The 22,176-nt window shown below is 40.8% G+C and overlaps 1 protein-coding gene across 1 annotated transcript in view; it reads right to left on the reverse strand.

Moving 5' to 3' along the window:
• Positions 1–22,176, reverse strand: part of TNIP3 (TNFAIP3 interacting protein 3) — a 90,219-nt gene that overhangs the window by 40,531 nt on the left and 27,512 nt on the right. Inside the window, exon 2 of the mRNA XM_060147423.1 lies at positions 17,098–17,218. Coding sequence (XP_060003406.1) covers positions 17,098–17,218 — 121 coding nt within the window. The remainder of the gene's footprint in view (positions 1–17,097; positions 17,219–22,176) is intronic.

Below are 22,176 nucleotides of genomic sequence, written 5' to 3' on the forward strand. Positions count from 1 at the left end.
GTCCCTCCAGGTTGGTGCTTTGAAGCACTTCTTCCATGCAGTACATACATGTCTGTTTCCACTGCACACTTTTAGTTTTTAGTGCATTGCAGATACACCACAGGGAAAATTGGGCTTTGTTGACTCTTCTCTAGTCTTTAGGAAACTGCAGAATTTATAAAACTTCCATGTCTAAAGATTTCTCAGCGCTGCCCAAAGTAGTAAACTAGCTGACACAGCCTGATCACCAGCCCCTTTGAAGTCTCCCCTGGTTTTCCAGAGCAGTTAGTTACCTCCTCCTTTGTGATCCAGGGCACTTTGTGAAGCATCAATTCCTGCACTTACTGTAAAACTGTCATTAATTTTATGTACCTTACAGCACAAGGCTGTAAGTTTCTTGAAGGTAGGGTCGATATTTATCATTTCAGCCTTGGGAACTGACACAGTACCTTCAGAGGACAGAATAGTGACATACACACTGAAAAAAAATAAACCTGATTATGTATAAATTTTCAGTAGGAAATCATAGTACACTTCTACATCTCAGAACACAGCCCAGAGGAGAATGACCACAGGGATAAACAAAGTTATATGTTTTGTCTCCAAATCAGAAAGGATCAAGTAGGGGTATCCATTTTTAAAAAGCTGTTCTGTTTAAATGTATTTTCTTTTTATTCATTTTATAGGTAAATATTTCACCCTTTTTTATTTTGGTTACATGATCAATATTGTTTTGTCTCCATACAAAACCTCCTTAAATTTTTTTCTCCTAATCCTAGTTAATATTTAATAAATAAATAATATAAATGATTATACATGTTATGAGGGAATTTTTAAAAGGTATAAATGTGGTCTTTAATAATATCTCCTACATTTGTACCGTGCTTTATTATATCTTATAAGTTAACCTCTTGAAGTATTAACTGGTGATTCCCCCAAACACATATGGTTCTTTGTTTCATGTAAGTAATCCTTTCTTTGTTCAGTAAGAGATATCTTTCGTCTCAGGGCTGAGTAAGTTTGTCATTGAATGCAAAGGGAAAAACAGTCCCTGTTCAGTCTTTGAACTTCGAAATAGACTCTTCAAACTCTAGAGACCATCCTGAAAACCAAAGCTTTGAATTTTAAGAGCTAGTATTTCTGAAAGTAATATATTTAAAAAAAATTTTTTAAAGATTAATTCCTTTTGTGAAATTATTTTGAAATGCTTCAAAAAGTAACGTGGATTGATGGATGAAACATGCAGTGGGTAGATGGATAGATATATGATAAATAAGTAGAGTGAAGTTTTAACAGTAAAATCTATGGGTGTACACCATAAAATCCTTTCAACTTGGCTATATATTTGAAATTTTCATAACAAAATGTTTGAGAAAAATCAGAATCAAGCCGTAAAATCTTACACCATAAACAACTGACAGAAAAGAGGGTAGATGAAGAGATGGTATAACCTATTCCTTACCTCTTCCACACTCCCTACCCCATCCCACCCAGAGAAGAGTAAAAGAAGTATATGGCCCTGAGGGAAAATGAGAAAAGAATCAGGGGAAAAGAGCCCTGAATGTTGTGAGTCCTCTTGGGGAAAATGAGTCCAACTCTTCTAGGGACTCATCCATCATCTCCTGAGAAGGATGTAACAGTGGTTAACTAGGATTCTGTGGATTTAAGAATGCTTTGCTGTAAAATTGAGGAAAATGCAGTATTTATCACATGGATCTGAGGACAGGAGATGAGAAGAGGGACCTGGAAGCTTCAGTGATTGCCAGTGAAGCAATGAGCCAATGAAAAGAGCATAAGGAACAGATTACACCAGTGCTAATTGCAGGGTAAGATGATGGATTATTGCAACCTGGTGCCTTCACCCTGAAGTTGCCAGAAAAACATAGGACCTCCAGATAAATTTGAGTGTTAGATGCACAATAACCTTTTTTGTAAAAGTATGTCCGATACAATATTTTGATGTTTATCTGAAATTCAAATTTACGTGGCATCCTGTTTTTTTTTTTTTTTTTTTGCTGTACGCAGGCCTCTCACTGTTGTGGCCTCTCCCATTGCAGAGCACAGGCTCCGGACGCGCACGCTCAGCAGCCATGGCTCACGGGCCCAGCCGCTCCGCGGCATGTGGGATCCTCCCGGACCGGGGCATGAACCCGTGTCCCCTGCATCGGCAGGCGGACTCTCAACCACTGTGCCATCAGGGAAGCCCCATCCTGTATTTTTATTTGCCACATCTGGCAACTCTACTCCACCTGCATTTTCCCACAAAATCTCCATCACAGACTGTAGGTGCTGCTGTAGGGAGAAGAAGACAGAGGAGAGAATCCCTGCGTAAGACTGCACTGAAAATATAAATTGCCTGAGAAAACGCTGAAGTGGCTGAGATTTCCTGAAGTCAACTGGATTAAATTATCTTCTAAAAGACAGGATAGGGGTCCTAGATTGAAATTAAATTCAGCTTAAAAAACGGAGAAAATTACAATTTAGCACATGTGAGTTCTGTGGTTTGCAAACGTTTATCTGCTTCAATTTGAACTTCATAACAGTCCCGTGCAGCTGTCAGGAGAGGCATCTTTGATGTAAAGAAGGATTAAATTGAGGTTCAGAGTTGAGAAGTGACTTGCCCATGGTCATTACATGATGAGTGGGTGGCTGAACCCATACTAGACCTCAGTCCCCCTGGCTTATTCCCCACAAAGGACCTTTTACCTGTGCGAGGAGACATGAATAACATAGCTAAAGATTATTGGACAAAACATAATTTACTTTGTTTGATACAGGAGCCTGAGCCATTAAGAAATATAATTCAGAAAAGTTTCAAGGGAGTTGAGCTTTCTTGAGGGCTACATATGAACTGGCTTGACCTTCAAGATCATATCCAAACAAACTCTTACCAGTTCCCATCACTACTTGCCTAGAGATTAATTTCTACTGCCAATAACTGGTGGTCAGAAAAGAGAAATTTAGCCTTCGAAAATTGTAATCCTGCATTTGAAGTTGTTAATGTTCTCTTCCCTGCCAGACTTTAATCCCTGATCACTCGGTATCTTTGCAAATCCCTTTATTTTTCCCTTGTACCTAGCTTACATGTGTTGACTTCACCTTCATTCATGTACTCATTCTTATAATAAATATTTATTGATTATGGACTGTGTATTGGACATGAGACAAGTACTAGATGAGCAAAACAGACATGTCTTTCATGCATTTTCTGGTTTTTGAAAATAAAATCTGAAGATTAGAGGGATCATTCCATTGATAATGAAATCCTTTCTGCATCATTTCATAATCACCAAGCGATCAGCCTGGAGACCTCAGGTGAAAGAGACTACTTTCTTCCTGAGACAATACATCTCAACATATCATAGCTTTAGATACTTTTTTTTTTTTTTTTTTTTTGCGGTACGCGGGCCTCTCACTGTTGTGGCCTCTCCCATTGCGGAGCACAGGCTCCGGACGCGCAGGCTCAGCGGCCATGGCTCACAGGCCCAGCCGCTCCGCGGCATGGGGGATCCTCCCGGACTGGGGCAGGAACCCGTGTCCCCTGCACACTGCGCCACCAGGGAAGCCCCCTAGATACTATTTTTAAATAGCAAAAATTATAGTTACATATAGTAATTAAGAAAGGGCATGTACATATATAGATGATGTGGGAATAATGGGAGCCTACGGTGATGACTTGTGGAAACACAAGTGATCAAATAGTGTACATTGGGACTGTTTTGTCTGAAAATGAGCCTGACTCAAAGAAAATCTCTCAATATGAGAGCTTGAAAATATTGTAAATATTTACTAGCTGATCTTACTGATTTAAGGAACATTTACTTAAAAAAACTAAATCTTCCTTACTGGAGAAAAAAATAAAAGGAATAAATTATCCCACTTTTTGCTACCTATCCCAGAATCCCATAGGAAAAGATATTTATATACTTTGTGGGTCCAGCCTCACTCCCCTCACAAGTACAAAAGAAGGTAAAAAGAGTCTTAAGATGCATTTCATCTAGATGGTAGACATTAGAATACTATGAACCTTCTTCAGTGAGAGCTGAAAGTGCCCATTTCGCTAGTATTTTCCCCACGCCCATTAAAGAAATTGTTTCTAACCAAACTAGAAATGGGAAGGCTTGCTTGAGAAAAAAGGTTTCTTGAGGCATTAGATTCCAAAACCCATCTTAGGTTTGGAAGTCCTTATGAGAGATCCACATTCTGTCACAAAGCTAAACAGATCAAGAATATAAAGAATACAATTTGCTAAACAACTCTTATGAACGTGTTTATTCGTGGTATCTCCCAAGCCAAGAATTTAGCTTCCTTAATAGTGTCACAAATTTACAAATCTCTGAACCCAGAGACTGACGTTACTCTTCCTTCTGCATAATAAGAAAGACATATCTAAAGTTTTTTTCAAGTGTAATTGCTGAAGTCATATAAGTCTATGAGAGGGCAACGATTCCAAAAGTAAGGATAATACTTTTAGCTCTGAAAGTCTGTTTGCTAGAAGCCCTGACACTCCGAATTCATTTTCTTCTCTTTGCAGCCTCTTGGATGCCTTATGTTCGTTTATTCCGTTAAAATTATAAAATGTATTATAATTTCCACCCAGATGTCACCCTTCACTTCAAGACTTGGTGGCTTCCTCCACTAACACCCCCTCGTGTTGGCATGCTGCTCTCCTGGCCACCAAAGCAGCCTGCATTGGAGCTTCCAGGATCACTATGTTCAGAGGCAGATGGAATCGTCTTGCACCTACTGCTCACATCTCCAAAGGACAACCTGCATCTTCCAGTGTTCTCTAAATCCCTCTCTTGTGGAACTTGGGGCAAATTCTCCCAGCGATGGAAGAGAAAACGTTTGAGTAAGAAAGTGTCCTACTCAAAAGTGTCTCTTACTTATTAACCAAGAGGAGCTTGAGCTTATCACCTCACATCTATCCAATAGACAGCCATCTGTCCAACAATGGACGCCTCTCAAGTGTTAGGGAGAGTTTCTGTCTCCCTTCTTTTATAAGAGTTTTAATTGTGTCTTAGAGTTCGATTTTAGCTTACAGACTTGTGTGTCTGTTTTCCTGTGGTGCCTGGTGTTATACCTTATTATAAAATAGAGTTCAAGGTGGACAGACACAGCAAGATCTCCTTATCTGGACATATACCTGATATTCATGCATAGTGGAAGCTTTTAAAATCTTTGTAATGAATGGAGGAATAAAATGTCATAGATAAGGCATGGTGATATTTAGGGAAACACAACATGGTCTCTTTATCCACTCATCTGTTTAGTTTTGAGATTTGATTATACTTTTAGAACTATAAGACTAAAAACTACTAGCTGAACTTAGAGATAAGAGAAAGATACATAGCTCATTTAAATTTCACCCAGGTTGCCAACTGTGGGCTTCAAACACCACAAAGTGCAGCAGCTGAGTTGAGACAGGCCTTCTTGTTGCCTAAGAACTTGCTGTTTTTCCAGCTAGCTATTCAAACATTTCCCAGGGAACAGTAAACAGGTCCTCACACAAAAATGCAATGTTTTTTCCTAACAAAGAAAGGATTGAAATACTCCACGATTACCACAACTGAATCAGCTATATGTATACATATATCCCCTCGCGCTTGTGTCTCCCTCCCACCCTCCCTATCCCACTCCTCTAGGTGGTCACAAAGCACCACCGAGCTGATCGCCCTGTGCTATGCAGCTGCTTCCCGCTAGCTATCTATTTTACATTTGGTAGTGTATATATGTCAATGCTATTCTCTCACTTCGTCCCAGCTTGAGACGTCCCAGCTTACCCTTCCCCCTCCCTGTGTCCCCAAGTCCATTCTCTATGTCTGCGTCCTTATTCCTGTCCTGCCCCTGGGTTCATCAGAACCGTTTTTTGGTTTTTTTTGATTCCCTATATATGTGTTAGCATATGGTATTTGTTTTTCTCTTTCTGACTTACTTCACTCAGTATGACAGACTCTAGGTCCATCCACCTCACTACAAATAACTCACTTTCATTTCTTTTTATGGCCGAGTAATATTCCATTGTATATATGTGCCACATCTTCTTTATCCATTCATCTGTCAATGGACACTTAGGTTGCTTCCATGTCCTGGCTATTGTAAATCATGCTGCAATGAACACTGTGGTACATGTATCTTTTTGAATTATGGTTTTCTGAGGGTATATGCCCAGTAGTGGGATTGCTGGGTCGTATGGTTGTCCTATTTTTAGATTTTTAAGGAACCTCCATATGGCTCTCCATAGTGGCTGTATCAATTTACATTCCCACCAGCAGTGCAAGAGTGTTCCCTTTTCTCCGCATCCTCTCCAGCATTTATCGTTTGTAGATTTTTTGATGATGGCCATTCTGACCAGTGTGAGGTGACACCTCATTGTAGTTTTGATTTGCATTTCTCTAATGATTAGTGATGTTGAGCATCCTTTCATGTGTTTGTTGGCAATCTGTATATCTTTGGAGAAATGTCTATTTCAGTCTTCTGCCCATTTTTAGATTGGGTTCTTTGTTTTTTTGACATAGAGCTGCATGAGCTGCTTGTAAATTTTGGAGATTAATTCTTTGTCAGTTGCTTCCTTTGCAAATATTTTCTCCCATTCTGAGTGTTGTCTTTTCATCTTGTTTATGGTTTCCTTTGCTGTGCAAAAGCTTTCAAGTTTCATTAGGTCCCACTTGTTTATTTTTGTTTTTATTTTGATTTCTCTAGGAGGTGGGTCAAAAAGGATCTTGCTGTGATTTATGTCAAAGAATGTCCTTCCTGTGTTTTCCCCTAGGAGTTTTACAGTGTCTGGCCTTACATTTAGGTCTTTAATCCATTTTGAGTTTATTTTTGTGTATGGTGTTAGGAAGTGTTCTAATTTCATTATTTTCCATGCTGCTGTCCAGTTTTCCCGGCACCACTTATTGAAGAGGCTGTCTCTTCTCCATTGTATATTCTTGCCTCCTTTATCAAAGATAAGGTGACCATATGCGTGTGTGTTTATCTCTAGGCTTTTTATCCTGTTCTATTGATCTACATTTCTGTTTTGGTGCCAGTACCATGCTGCCTTGATTACTGTAGCTTTGTAGTATAGTCTGAAGCCAGGGAGCCTGATTCCTCCAGCTCCGTATTTCTTTCTCAAGATTGCTTTGGCTATTCGGGGTCTTTTGTGTTTCCATACAAATTGTGAAATTTTTTGTTCTAGTTCTGTGAAAAATGTCATTGTATTTTTTTTTTTTTTTTTTTTTGCGGTACGCGGGCCTCTCACTGTTGTGGCCTCTCCTGTTATGGAGCACAGGCTCCAGACACGCAGGCTCAGCGGCCATGGCTCACGGGCCCAGCCGCTCCGCGGCATGTGGGATCTTCCTGGACCGGGGCATGAACTCATGTCCCCTGAATCGGCAGGCAGACTCTCAACCACTGCACCACCAGGGAAGCCCTGCCATTGGTTTTTGATAGGGATTGCATTGAATCTGTAGATTGCTTTGGGTAGTATAGTCATTTTCACAATGTTGATTCTTCCAATCCAAGAACATGGTATGTGTCTCCATCCATTTGTATCGTCTTTAATTTCATTCATCAGTGTCTTATAGTTTTCTGCATACAGGTCTTTTGTCTCCTTAGTTAGGTTTATTCCTAGGTATTTTATTCTTTTTGTTGCAATGGTAAATGGGAGTTTACCAATAAATTAAGTTTACCATCAAATTAAGTTTCCTTAATTTCTCTTTCAGATTTTTCATCATTAGTGTATAGGAATGCAAGAGATTTCTGTTCATTCATTTTGTATGCTGCTACTTTACGAAATTCATTGATTAGCTCTAGTAGTTTTCTGGTAGCATATTTAGAATTCTCTATGTATAGTATCTTGTCATCTGCAAACAGTGACAGCTTTACTTCTTCTTTTCCGATTTGGATTCCTTTTATTTCTTTTTCTTCTCTGTGGCTAAAACTTCCAAAACTATGTTGAATAATGGTGGCGAGAGTGGTAACCTTGTTTTGTTCCTGATCTTATAGGAAATGGTTTCAATTTTTCACCATTGTGAACGATGTTGTCTGTGGGGTTGTCATATATGGACTTTATTATGTTAAGTTCCCTCTATGCCTACTTTCTGCAAGTGTTTATCATAAATGGGTGTTGAATTTTGTCGAAAGCTTTTACTGCAACTATTGAGATGATCATATGGTTTTTCTCCTTCAATTTGACAATATGGTGTATCACATTGATAGATTTACATATATTGAAGAATCCTTGCATTCTTGGGATAAATCCCACTTGATCATGGTGTATGGTCCTTTTACTGTGCAGTTGGATTCTGTTTGCTAGTACTTTGTTGAGGAGTTTTGCATCTATATTTATCAGTGATATTGGCCTGTAGTTTTCTTTTTTTGTGACATCTTTGTCTGGTTTGGTATCAGGGTGATGGTGGCCTCACAGAATGAGTTGGGAGTTGTTCCTCCCTCTGCTATATTTTGGAAGAGTTTGAGAAGGATAGGTGTTAGCTCTTCTCTAAATGTTTGATAGAATTAGTCTGTGAAGCCATCTGGTCCTGGGCTTTTGTTTGTTGGAAGATTTTTAATCACAGTTTCAATTTCAGTGATTGTGATTGGTCTGTTTATATTTTCTATTTCTTCCTGGTTCAGTCTTGGAAGGTTGTGCTTTTCTAAGAATTTGTTCATTTCTTCCAGGTTGTCCATTTTATTGGCATAGAGTTGCTTGTAGTAATCTTTCATGATCCTCTGTATTGCTGCAGTGTCAGTTGTTACTTCTTTTTCATTTCTAATTCTATTGATTTGAGTCTTCTCCTTTTTTTTCTTGATGAGTCTGGCTAATGGTTTATCAATTTTTTTTAACTTCTCAATGAACCAGCTTTTACTTTTATTGATCTTTGCTACTGTTTCCTTTATTTCTTTTTCATTTATTTCTGATCTGATCTTTATGATTTCTTTCCTTCTGTTAACTTTGGGGGTTTTTGGTTCTTCTTTCTCTAATTGCTTTAGGTGTAAGGTTAGGTTGTTTATTTGAAATGTTTCTTGTTTCTTGAAGTAGGATTGTATTGCTGTAAACTTCCCTCTTAGGACTGCTTTTGATGCATCACATAGGTTTGGGTCGCCATGTTTTCATTGTCATTTGTTTCTAGGTATTTTTTGATTTCCTCTTTTATTTCTTCAGTGATCTCTTGGTCATTAAGTAGTGTATTGTTTAGCCTCCATGTATTTGTATTTTTTACAGATATTTTCCTGTAGTTGACATCTAGTCTCATAGCATTGTGGTTGGAAAAGATACTTGATATGATGTCAATTTTCTTAAATTTATCAAGGCTTGATTTGTGACCCAAGATATGATCTACCCTGGAGAATATTCCATGACCACTTGAGAAGAAAGTGTATTCTGTTGCTTTTGGATGGAATGTCTTATAAATATCAATTAGGTACATCTTGTTCAGTGTGTCATTTAAACCTTGTGTTTCCTTATTTACTTTCATTTTGGATGATCTGTCCATTGGTGAAAATGGGGTGCTAAAGTCCCCTACTATGATTGTGTTACTGTCAATTTCCCCTTTTGTGGCTGTTAGCATTTGTCTTATGTATTGAGGTGCTTCTATATTGGATGCATAAATAATTACAATTGTTATATCTTTTTCTTGGATGGATCCCTTGATCATTATGTAGTGTCCTTCTTTGTCTCCTATAATGGTCTTTATTTTAAAGTCTATTTTGTCAGATATGAGAATTGCTACTCTAGCTTTCTTTTGATTTCCATTTGCATGGAATATATTTTTCCATCCCCTCACTTTCAGTCTGTATGTGTCCCTAGGTCTGAAGTGGGTCTCTTGTAGACAGTATATATGACTCTTGTTTTTGTGTTCTTTCACCCAGTCTATATCTTTTGGTTGGAGCATTTAGTCCATTTACATTTAAGGTAATTATCAATAGGTATGCTCCTATTACCATTTTCTTAATTGTTTTGTGTTTGTTTTTGTAGGTCTTTTCCTTCTCTTGTGTTTCCTGCCTAGAGAAGTTCCTTTAGCATTTGTTGTAAAGCTGGTTTGGTGGTTCTGAATTCTCTTAACTTTTGCTTGTCTCTAAAGGTTTTAATTTCTCTGTCTAATCTGAATGAGATCCCTGCTGCGTAGAGTAATCTTGGTTGTAGGTTTTTCCCTTTCATCACTTTAAATATGTCCTGTCACTCCCTTCTGGCTTGCAGAGTTTCTGCTGAACGATCAGCTGTTAACCTTATGGGATTTCCCTTGCATGTTAATTGTTGCTTTTCCCTTGCTGCTTTTAATATTTTTTCTTTGTATTTAATTTTTGATAGTTTGATTAATATGTGTCTTGGTGTGTTTCTCCTTGGATTTATCCTGTACGGGACTCTCTGCACTTCCTGGACTTGACTATTTCCTTTCCCATATTAAGGAAGTTTTTAACTATAATCTCTTCAAATATTTTCTCAGACCCTGCCTTTTTCTCTTCTTTTTCTGGGACCCCTATAATTCGAATGTTGGTACGTTTAATGTTGTCCCAGAGGTCTCTGAGACTGTCCTCAACTCTTTTCATTTCTTTTTTCTTTATTCTGCTCTGTGGTAGCTATTTACATTATTTTATTTTCCAGGTCGCTTATCCGTTCTTCTGCCTCAGTTATTTTGCTATTGATTCCTTCTAGAGAATTTTTAATTTCATTTATTGTGTTGTTCATCATTGTTTGTTTGCTCTTTACTTCTTCTAGGTCCATGTTAAATGTTTCTTGTATTTTCTCCATTCTATTTCCAACATTTGGGGCCATCTTACTATCATTACTCTGAATTGTTTTTCAGGTAGACTGCCTATTTCCTCTTCATTTGTTTGGTCTGGTGAGTTTTTACTTTGCTCCTTCATCTGCTGTGTATTGCTCTGTCTTCTCATTTTGCTTAATTTACTGTGTTTGGGGTCTCTTTTTCGCAGGCTGCTGGTTCATAGTTTCTGTTGTTTTTGGTGTCTGCCTGCAGTGGGTAAGTTTGGCTCAGTGGTTTCTGTAGGTTTCCTGGTGGAGGGGGCTGCTCTCTGTGTTCTGATGGATGAGGCTGGATCTTGCCTTTCTGGTGGGCAGGGCTGCATGTGGCGGTGTGTTTTGGGGTGTCTGCGAACTTAGTGTGATTTTAGGCAGCCTCTCTGCTAATGGATGAGGTTGTGCTCCTGTCTTGCTGGTTGTTTGGCATGGGTGTCCAGCACTGGAGCTTGCTGGCCATTGCGGGGAGTTGGGTCTTACCGTTGAGATGGAGATCTCTGGGCGAGCTCTCGCCAATTGATACTATGTGGGGCTGGGAGGTCTCTCATCATCCAATGTCCTGAAGTCAGCTCTCCCACCTCAGAAGCTCAGGCCTGACACCAGGCTGGAGCACCAAGACCCTGTCAGCCACGTGGCAGAAGATGAGAGATCATGTGGAGGAGAAATGAGGAGACTCAGCCAATATCCAGTACCCACTGCCACACATCTGAGTGAAGACAACTTGGACCCTCCAGCCACAGTGGAGCCTTCAAGATAACTGCAGATTAAATGATCCCAGGATAAGGACCTCCCAGATTTACAACCATACGACTCAGCAATTCCACTCCTAAGTATTTACCTCGAGGAGGAGGCGTGGGTGGAGCTAGCTTCCACAGAACGGTAAGAGACCGGGTCAAGAGGCATGAAATCAAGGGAAAATCCGAGTTGAGGCTGCGGCGTTAGTGCAGCAGAGGAGCAGCGGTGCCTGCAGCCGCTGAGCAAGCACATGGCTTCACTCTCCTTCACTCACTTTAGTATATTCTTGTGACAACCCATTTTAGAGATGGGAAAACAAGATTTCAATAATCAAAATTTTATTTTGATAAAGAAATAGCTTAACTTTCTAAAAAGGGAAATAAGGAAACGGAAACTAGATCTTTTGTTTTTTTCAACAAATGTGGTTACAAAAAACGTGTGTCAACTTACTGTACTTTCCAAGAAGTTTCATATTACTCTCTGAACATTTCAAAACATTTTCCCAAAGCTTTTTGCCTTGAGAAGAATGTCCAGAGCTAGAATTTTTCTGCAGTTACTGGGAAATCTTCCCTCAGCTGGTACCAAAGTTATTAAAAGCCAATTTCTAGTGCTGTCTCAGTTAAAATCAGAAAAGCAAAATAGAATTTAAACACAAGACAATGCTCTTAAGCAAATTCAGTTGTGGTATATCTTCTTAAAATTGGGACACTTTTCCTTCCCTTTCCCAAGTGGCACCCTTGTTTCCAAGCATTACTGGAATGTATGTGTTTGTCCAAGAAATACATCTCAAGCCTCCTATCACTTTCTTTTGTCTTTGAAGACATACAATTACAGGGTCATAAATTAATGTTCATATATTAATTTTCTCATAGTATTAAGACCGTGTCTTGGTTTAGTGTAACTTCCATTTAACACCCATTTTGGAATTGAATGTTAATCTCACTTAGAAAATTATTTGTCCTTTGCCTATAAGACTTTCAATGCCTTCTGTTCACCAGCTGTCTACTTCAGCTCTCCCAGAATATTAAAACCTGCTTTCATACTGATGGAGTTCCTCATGTTCATCAATAATGTTTTTCTGTTTCCTCAAAGCAATGAGTCAGTCTGCTCATTTTCTCTTATAGTAATTCTTTCTCTTTCCTTATTCTTGGCAAAGATAGAGCAAAAAAGGAACATGACATATGTCTCAGGAGTTTTCATTAAATCATATTTCTTTTAGGCAGCCACACTCTTCCCATCTCATAATGTCATAAAGAAATTCATTTCCTCTTCCTGGAAAGGGAGTCTACCTTACCGTTCTCATGCTTACTTCCTCCAGTGGAAAAATGAGATGCCCTCCACAGTTCTTCTGTCATTGGCTCACCCTTGTCTTACCCCAAAAGATTTTTCCTATACTTTTTTTAGTTCCATCAGTATCTCAGTGAGAATGCAACAGTTTTTGTTTGTTTTGAATGTAGGATTTACTTCTGCAGAGTGCTATTGTAAACAGTAATTCAGCAGAACTTCCAGCTGGAAACTAAGCTGTGTTTACTTAAGGAATCAAATATTTTAAGATACTTCAGATGACAATTGAGGAGGAGATGCCAGAAGTCCGTGAGATAAAGAGAAACTTCCAGGAATTTTTCCTGGGAGATCTTACCCTCAAAGAGAGTAAAGGCACAGTAGCTTGATCCAATGGTGATGCTTTAAGCCAGAAAGGAGGGCTTGCTCTGACAATAGCATCATTCCTGATACCAGCTTGAACTTGGGCCCAGTCACCGAATGATTCTTATGTGAGGGAGGGGAAGTTAAGAGCAGGATATATAGGGTAACCCAGACAAATCTGGGTTTAGGTCCAGAAACCAATTTCTACTAGCTACAGGACCATGAGAAAATGATCTAGCTTCACTGAGCCTCAGTTTCCCCATCTGCAGAAGAATGAAAGTCAAACTGTTACACATATTTCTGGCAAACACTGGATGTGTAAAGTAGCATTAGGGGCCTGTGTAGCTAAAGTTGCAAAAGGAAATGTCTTTCCATTGAAATGGAGGGAGCAATAGCAGTTAGCTGCATTTGGGCTCTGGAGAATATATCCAAATATTAGGCTGACTTGTCACAGTGAGTGGTACCACAACAATGCCACTGAGAGTGGTAAAGCTGACGTCTAGAAGCAGCAGTGATAGGTGGGCATCTGACAATCACTGGCAGTCAAAAGCTTGAGGATGAGAAACTGGGCTTATAAGTGTATATTCAATATTCCCCTGTAGACTTTGAGAATTATTTGTGAAGGGATTCTAGAGATAAGTTGATTTTGTATATCTAGTTTTCTCACAGTGCATGAAAACAAACATGTTGCATAACCCTGGTACCTTCTAGAAAAACCTATGTTGTGATACTTTACACATTCATGTGACACTTTATACCCCATCCACAGGAAGTCCATGACCGGTGGGGAAGACATGTCTACACATAAATGATTACAAAACCAAGGTGATAAAGCCTATGAATGAGGTATGAAGAAGGTATTTATTTAGGACAGAGCAAAAGGGGGCTGGAGAACTCTGTGGGACTAAAGAGTCATGACATGTCCAAACCTTGGCATAAAGGATAGTTCATCCAATGGGCAAGGAGACAAGGGTTTCCATGAAGAATAAACAGCATGTGAAAAGGCATAGTACATGAAACTGCATGGTCTGTTAGAGGACTGTGGAATGGTGGGACATGGGTGCATTTTGGGAACTGGGAAATGGAGAGTGGAAAAAAAGAAAACGAGCAGTTTTAACAGGAAAGATACTGAATTCACCTTTGAAAATGCTGAGTGAAGTTGATATGAGTATAGAAAAGTACTTGACCTTTAGTAGGTGTATGTGTCGGAAGTCATCAGGCTATATTTTGTAGTTTAGTGAGCCAATGATTACGGACAGATCCCTGGGTGACACTAGTATAACATGGGCAGGTGATGAAAGAGAAGTCAGTGAAGGTGAGTGAGAAGAAAAGATCAGAAGGAAAAAGGAGGGTGTTGAGGGATACTTTTATAGATGTAAATGGAGTAAGACATTTTAAGAAAGTTGAATTAGTGAATAGTATCAAATGCAAATGGGAGGACAAGTGAAAAATCAGATGCAAAATGACTGTGGATTTATCAGGGTAGAGCTTATTAGTGGTGTGATAAGGGGCTGCAAAGTCTTGGACGTCATGATCAATAAGCTTGGCTATGATATATTAGAGTGAGTTAGAACATTACCCCTAAAATGGGGGTGAGGGAGGGATAAATTAGGAGTTTGGGATTAACAGAGACATAGTACTATATATATAATAGATAAATAACAAGGACCTACTGTATAGCACAGGGAACTACATTCAATATCTTGTAATAACCTATAATGGAAAAGAATCTGGAAAAGAATATATACATATCACTTTGCTGTACACCTGAAACTAACACATTGTAAATCAACTGTACTTGAATAAAAAAATTAAAAAATAAAATAAAATCATACTTACTGGTGAGAAAGAAAGAACATTACCCATAAAATAACATGAGGTCTCATAAATGTTTAAAGTTGAGGAGAATTAAGCTGGCAAGAGGTGATGGAGAGAGTGAAGATTTAGGAGCCCAAACACTCTTTAGTGACTGGTCTTACTAAGTGGTCCTCACTGCTACTCAGCAACTCACTTTAGTTTTGCACCTCTCTCCTGTCTCTCAGTCTCTCAATGGCCATTTCATATCTTCCCTTATGTTAACCACTGGACTTCACGTTTACCCTCGCATTCATTCTCTGTAGATGTCTTTACCTCACACTTCACAAGGACAATAAAAAACATCAGCCAGGTACCTGTTCTCCTTTGCCTGGATATGTATTTGCCTGGATATGTATCGGAAAACGAGCCAATTTCATCAACAAAGTGATAGGGGAAACAGTATCTTGAAGAGAGGTAGAAGTTCCAGTTAAGTCCCCAGCACAGAGCGAGCTAACTTCCAGGAGAGTAGCAATAAGGATGGAGAAGAGGTCTTTAGCACATAAGGAGGAATCCAGAAAACAAAATGAACGGAATGGGGAGGGAAGTCAGTCAAATGAGTCTTGGGGGCTGATAATCAGAGAATATGCAGATCAGAGGTACTGGAGGGGATTCAAATTTTCATCATTAAATTTATTTCCGGGATTAGACAAGATGGCCACTACAAAGAAGCACACATTTCATGAAGGAAGGAAGTCTTAACTGGGAGTTAGAGATATGTGTATCGGGGTGGGAGTGAGAAGAGAAGAAAGAAAAGGGGAGGAAAGCCTCCTTGCCCCTCATCATTAGCAGAGAGTCATTTCTAACTCTGAAAAGAAATACTTCTTTTTCAGGGAGAAGTGGGAAGAACACACACCATACTATTTGGTCATTAAATGAATGAAAGAGTTATAGGAATATCCACAACATTTTATTAAGTGAAAAAAGGTGAGTTTAACAAAAGAGGGTGTGCACGTGTGTGTGTGTGTGACAGAAGGAGACACACAGACAGACCCCAAATGCTGAGAGAGGCTCTCTAGGAGCTGTGGGCATGGAGGGGATTTCAGAGGCTGATACATGTTTGGCGAGGCCTGAGGCTTATACAATTCCAGGACCTCCTTTAAGAGAAAAAACCACAAATCTGTGAATGCTAATTAGTTACAAAAGTAAATATTTGTTTAGGGGAATCCAAGCTTAATTAGCTCCACAATAAATCTGTCTCTACATGATTTTTATAGTATTCTCTATGCTTAGTATAGCTTTTCCACAATGAGCATGAATTATTTTAGAACTAAGAACCAAAGCAGAAGTTATGTAAATTTTTTTTTTTTTTTTCTTTTTGTGGTACGCGGGCCTCTCACTGTTGTGGCCTCTCCCGTTGCGGAGCACAGGCTCCGGACGCGCAGGCTCAGCGGCCATGGCTCACGGGCCCAGCCGCTCCACAGCATGTGGGATCCTCCTGGATCGGAGCACGAACCCGTGTCCCCTGCATCGGCAGGCGGACTCTCAACCACTGCGCCACCAGGGAAGCCCTATGTAAATGTTTTTAATGTCAGCCATGCTCTCTAATTTACTTACATTAGATCTCTTTTGAAATGATCATTAGAGACGGTTTCTAATCAGAAGGGCTGCAGAGTTTAAGAGCTTATGTTGTCATTTATGATGTATTTCTAGAAAGTCATGCACAAAATTCCTAGCTTGAGCTTACCCTTGAATTTTATTTGCTTACATAAAGCACTATAGACAAATATCCTAAAACAAGAGGAAAGTCAAAGTCAAACAACTCTAATCAGGAAAACCTTGTTCTTTCATCAAAAAAACAGACGTGAGTTGTGCAGACTTTCGCAACCCAGTGTAAGTGGGTTTACAAAAACGAGGTTAGCGCCTCCCAGTAAAAGAGCTGTCGCTGCAATAAGCGTTCTTTCTTGCGGCTTGAGCTCTGCTTCCCCTGGTATCACGCTTTAAACTGGAAGGAGCTTCTGCTGAGGGTTTCCTTGGTAACAGGAAGTGACTGTGTATGAGAAGTTGGTACTGGTTCACTTTGTCCTCTCAGCCATCAAGGAAGTGCATTACTGTAAATGATTTGGGGACTGTCCCCATGCATTCTTCTCGGTGAACACGCTGCTGAAGGGTGTATTGAGAAACCGCGAAAGAAGATGTTTTCTTACCTTCACAGAACATGGACTTCTGTGACTTGGCATTGGTCCCGGGGTGACCCCTCTGGGATCAGGAGAAACATTCCTCTCAATCAGATCGCAGATTTTATTATCCAGCTCCATGCTTTCACATCTGCCCAGGGGACATGGGAAAGTCACATTTTACAAAGATAATTAAAAATGATTATCATTTTGTGAATGATGTGGAGGTGTTATTCGTGTACGATACCCCTCCAAAATCTCCAGTTCTCTAATTTCATTTTGTATTCATTAGTTGCTGCCATTAGAGAACTTTAAAGAGTATTGGAGTTTAATTTTCACTTACTTGCACATTTATTCCAAGTAATCAAGTAAGATACAGGCAAGTTTAGGGATTTTCACAGTCTGATAACGATGACCAGAGCTGAGCACTCCCAGTAAGCCTGATGCTTTACATCCATATTCTTATTCAGTGGGTATAACAACGCATTACCATAGTCAGCATTACCTGCGTTATACAGATGAGCAAACTCAGACTTAGGAAGTTAATTAACTTACTAATTTACATGAAATCACACTTCAGAAGATTGGCAGGACCAAGATCAGACGCAGATCTGTAGGGTTCTATGGCCTGTCTCTGGGCTATGTTTGCTGTACGTCTTCAGTTAAACTGAGAACAAATCCCTAAGGAATTATTTGCCACCAAATGGAAATATTAGAGTCAAAGAGTATCTGGAAATTACCTTAAAAAGAACTTAGTCCAACTTGCATCATTTATATGAGAACAAGAATGAATTGCTTACATTCCCATGACTATTAACAGGTAACATCAAAATTTAAATCAGATTTTCTGACTCCAGTCCATTTTTCTTTCCATTATATCATGTTGGCATGATGGAGAAACCTTCTCATTAAAAACACAATTCAGGGGCTTCCCTGGTGGCGCAGTGGTTGAGAGTCCGCCTGCCGATGCGGGGGCCACGGGTTCATGCCCCGGTCCGGGAAGGTCCCACATGCCGTGGAGCGGCTGGGCCCGTGAGCCATGGCCACTGAGCCTGCGCGTCCGGAGCCTGTGCTCCGCAAAGGGAGAGGCCACAACAGAGAGGCCCGCGTACCGCAAAAAAAAAAAAAAAAAAGGAAAAAAACCCCCACAATTCAAGAGAAAAATACATTCATTTTGTTATTTTTCTTTACATAGTTTTTTTTTTTTCCCTTCCTCATCATTTTTCATCCCTTAAAAACAACCCCTTGGAGGCTTCTGGGAAGATGGCGGAAGAGTAAGACGCGGAGATCACCTTCCTCCCCACAGATACACCAGAAATACATCTACATGTGGAACAACTCCTACAGAACACCTACTGAACGCTGGCAGAAGACCTCAGACCGCCCAAAAGGCAAGAAACCCCCCACGTACCTGGGTAGGGCAAAAGAAAAAAGAATAAACAGAGACAAAAGGATAGGGACGGGACCTACACCAGTGGGAGGGAGCTGTGAAGGAGGAAATGTTTCCACACACTAGGAAGCCTGTTCGCGGGTGGAGACAGCAGGTGGCGGAGGGGGAAAGCTTCGGGGCCGCGGAGGAGAGCACAGCAACAGGGGTGCGGAGGGCAAAGCGGAGAGATTCCCGCACAGAGGATCAGGGCCGACCGGCACTCACCAGCCCGAGAGCCTTGTCTGCTCACCCGCCGGGGCGGGCGGGGCTGGGAGCTGAGGCTCGGGCTTCGGTCGGAGCACAGGGGGAGGACTGGGGTTGGCGGCGTGAACACAGCCTGCAGGGGTTAGTGCGCCACGGCCAGCTGGGAGGGAGTGCGGGGGAAAAGTCTGGAGCTGCCGAAGAGACAAGAGACTTTTTCTTCCCTCTTTATTTCCTGGTGCGCGAGGAGAGGGGATTAAGAGCGCTGCTTAAAGGAGCTCCAGAGACGGGCACGAGCCGCGGCTAACAGCGCGGACCCCAGCGATGGGCATGAGACGCTAAGGCTGCTGCTGCCGCCACCAAGAAGCCTGTGTGCGAGCACAGGTCACTCTCCACGCCTACCTTCCGGGGAGCCTGTGCAGCCCGCCACTGCCAGGGTCCCGGGATCCAGGGACAACTCCCCCGGGAGAACGCACGGCGCGCCTCAGGCTGGTGCAACGTCACGCAGGCCTCTGCCGCCGCAGGCCCGCCCCGCACTCCGTGCCCCTCCCCCCCCTCCCGGCCTGAGTGCGCCAGAGACCCCGAATCAGCGGCTCCTTTAACCCCGTCCTGTCTGAGCGGGAACAGACGCCCTCCGGCGACCTACACGCAGAGGCAGGGCCAAATCCAAAGCTGAGTCCCTGTGAGCCGTGAGAACAAAGAAGAGAAACGGAAATCTCTCCCAGCAGCCTCCGAAGCAGCGGATTAAAGCTCCACAATCAACTTGATGTACCCTGCATCTGTGGAATACATGAATAGACAACGAGTCATCCCAAATTGAGGAGGTGGACTTTGAGGGCAAGATTTATGATTTTTTCCTTTTTTCCTCTTTTTGTGAGTGTGTATGCTTCTGTGTGAGATTTTGTCTGTATAGCTCTGCTTCCACCATTTGTCCTAGGGTTCTATCCGTACGTTTTTTAATATTTTTTCTTAATAATTATATTTTTATTTTAATAATTTTATTATATTTTATTTTACTTTATCTTCTTTCTTTCTTTTTTTCCTTCCTTCCCTCCTTCCTTCCTCCCTTCCTCCCTCCCTCCCTCCCTCCTTTCTTTCTTTCTTTCTTTCTTTCTTTCTTTCTACTTCTACTTATTCTTTCTTTCTACTTTTTCTCACTTTTATTCTGAGCTGTGTGAATGAAAGGCTCTTGGTATTGCAGCCAGGAGTCAGTGCTGTGCCTCTGAGGTGGGAGAACCAACTTCAGGACACTGGTCCACAAGAGACCTCCCAGCTCCACATAATATCAAATGGCGAAAATCTCCCAGAGATCTCCATCTCAATACCCAACTTCACTCAATGACCAGCAAGCTACAGTGCTGGACATCCTATGCCAAACAACTAGCAAGACAGGAACACAACCCCACCCATTAGCAGAGAGGCTTCCTAAAATCATAATAAGTCCACAGACACCCCAAAATACACCACCAGACGTGGACCTGCCCACCAGAAAGACAAGATCCAGCCTCATCCACCAGAACACAGGCACTAGTCCCCTCCACCAGGAAACCTACACAACCCACTGAACCAACCTTAACCACTGGGGACAGACACCAAAAACAACAGTAACTACGAACCTGCAGCCTGCAAAAAGGAGACCCCAAACACAGTAAGATAAGCAAAATGAGAAGACAGAAAAACACACAGCAGATGAAGGAGCAAGATAAAAACCCACCAGACCTAACAAATGAAGAGGAAATAGGCAGTCTACCTGAAAAGAATTCAGAATAATGATAGTAAAGATGATCCAAAATCTTGGAAATAGAATAGAGAAAATGCAAGAAACGTTTAACAAGGACCTAGAAGAACTAAAGATGAAACAATGATGAACAACACAATAAATGAAATGAAAAAGACTCTAGATGGGATCAATAGCAGAATAACTGAGGCAGAAGAACGGATACGTGACCTGGAAGATAAAATAGTGGAAATAACTACTGCAGAGCAGAATAAAGAAAAAAGAATGAAAAGAGCTGAGGACAGTCTCAGAGACCTCTGGGACAACATTAAACGCACCAACATTCGAATTATAGGGGTTCCAGAAAAAGAAGACAAAAAGAAAGGGACTGAGAAAATATTTGAAGAGATTATAGTTGAAAACTTCCCTAATATGGGAAAGGAAATAGTTAATCAAGTCCAGGAAGCACAGAGAGTCCCATACAGGAAAAATCCAAGGAGAAATATGCCAAGACACATATTAATCAAACTGTCACAAATTAAATACAAAGAAAACATATTAAAAGCAGCAAGGGAAAAACAACAAATAACACACAAGGGAATCCCCATAAGGTTAATGGCTGATCTTTCAGCAGAAACTCTGCAAGCCAGAAGGGAGTGATAGGACATATTTAAAGTGATGAAGGAGAAAAACCTGCAACCAAGATTACTCTACCCAGCAAGGATCTCATTCAGATTTGATGGAGAAATTAAAACCTTTACAGACAAGCAAAAGCTGAGAGAGTTCAGCACCACCAAACCAGCTTTACAACAACTGCTAAAGGAACTTCTCTAGGCAAGAAACACAAGAGAAGGAAAAGAACTACAATAACGAATCCAAAACAATTAAGCAAATGGGAACTTTTTCTTTTCCCGTGACTTTTTTCCGTGACTTTTAGGTTTTACTTTTTGTTATTGTGATTAGTAGTCTGAGTGTGCTACTGGCTATAAGGGGGAGAAACAAACTACTCAATGAAGAAGTTACTCTGTGTAATTGTGCTTTAGATCCACAAGTCATGGTGTCTTAATTATTTCGTAATTGAGAGCTTTAACAGTTGTGGCTTAAAGAGGTGATGGAAGAGAAAAGATTTGCTCACAAAATTTTCAGAGTAGCATCGGCCTCGGGCAAGAATGACTATTTCTAGAGTTCAACCCAAGCTATGTGGCTTAATAATTTAAATAAATATCTAAAAATGGTCTTTGCATGTCTGAAACAAAAGCCTGGAGGATCGGGATATTTCTTATAAGCATGGACTCTGTTACTGCCCTCTATCTGCATTCTTGGTTGGATCCCTATTTATCTCCTCTCTGCTTTTTGTGATGTGCCACGTCGCTGAACTGATGCCACACACCCCAGCCAAACCTCTTGTGGCTGCTCCCTGGAGGAACGCGTGGACAGAAGAGCCAGATTGGAGTGGAGATAAGGTGCAGCTGCAGGTGCTGTTCAGCCCGCGAAAGGTTACAGGTGAGCATAGTTCTGTAGAAACCACATCTTCCTGTAACTATCCTACGGAGTTAAGGTTTGGCCATCTTACTGGAACTATTCTGCGCCAGTAAAACATTCTTGTTCACAAGGGCAGAGCAACAGATGAGGCAGGATACAGCGTCTATAAATACACACTGTTTCAACAGGAGATATTGTGATACATGCAAACCTTGGCCTTTTTGTCTGGCTGAATGTTAGCCATTGTGCAGTTCTCACCTTAAGTATGGGAGCATGACAA

This window comes from Lagenorhynchus albirostris, chromosome 4 (assembly GCF_949774975.1).
Source record: "Lagenorhynchus albirostris chromosome 4, mLagAlb1.1, whole genome shotgun sequence".
NCBI classification, from domain to species: Eukaryota; Metazoa; Chordata; class Mammalia; order Artiodactyla; family Delphinidae; genus Lagenorhynchus; species Lagenorhynchus albirostris.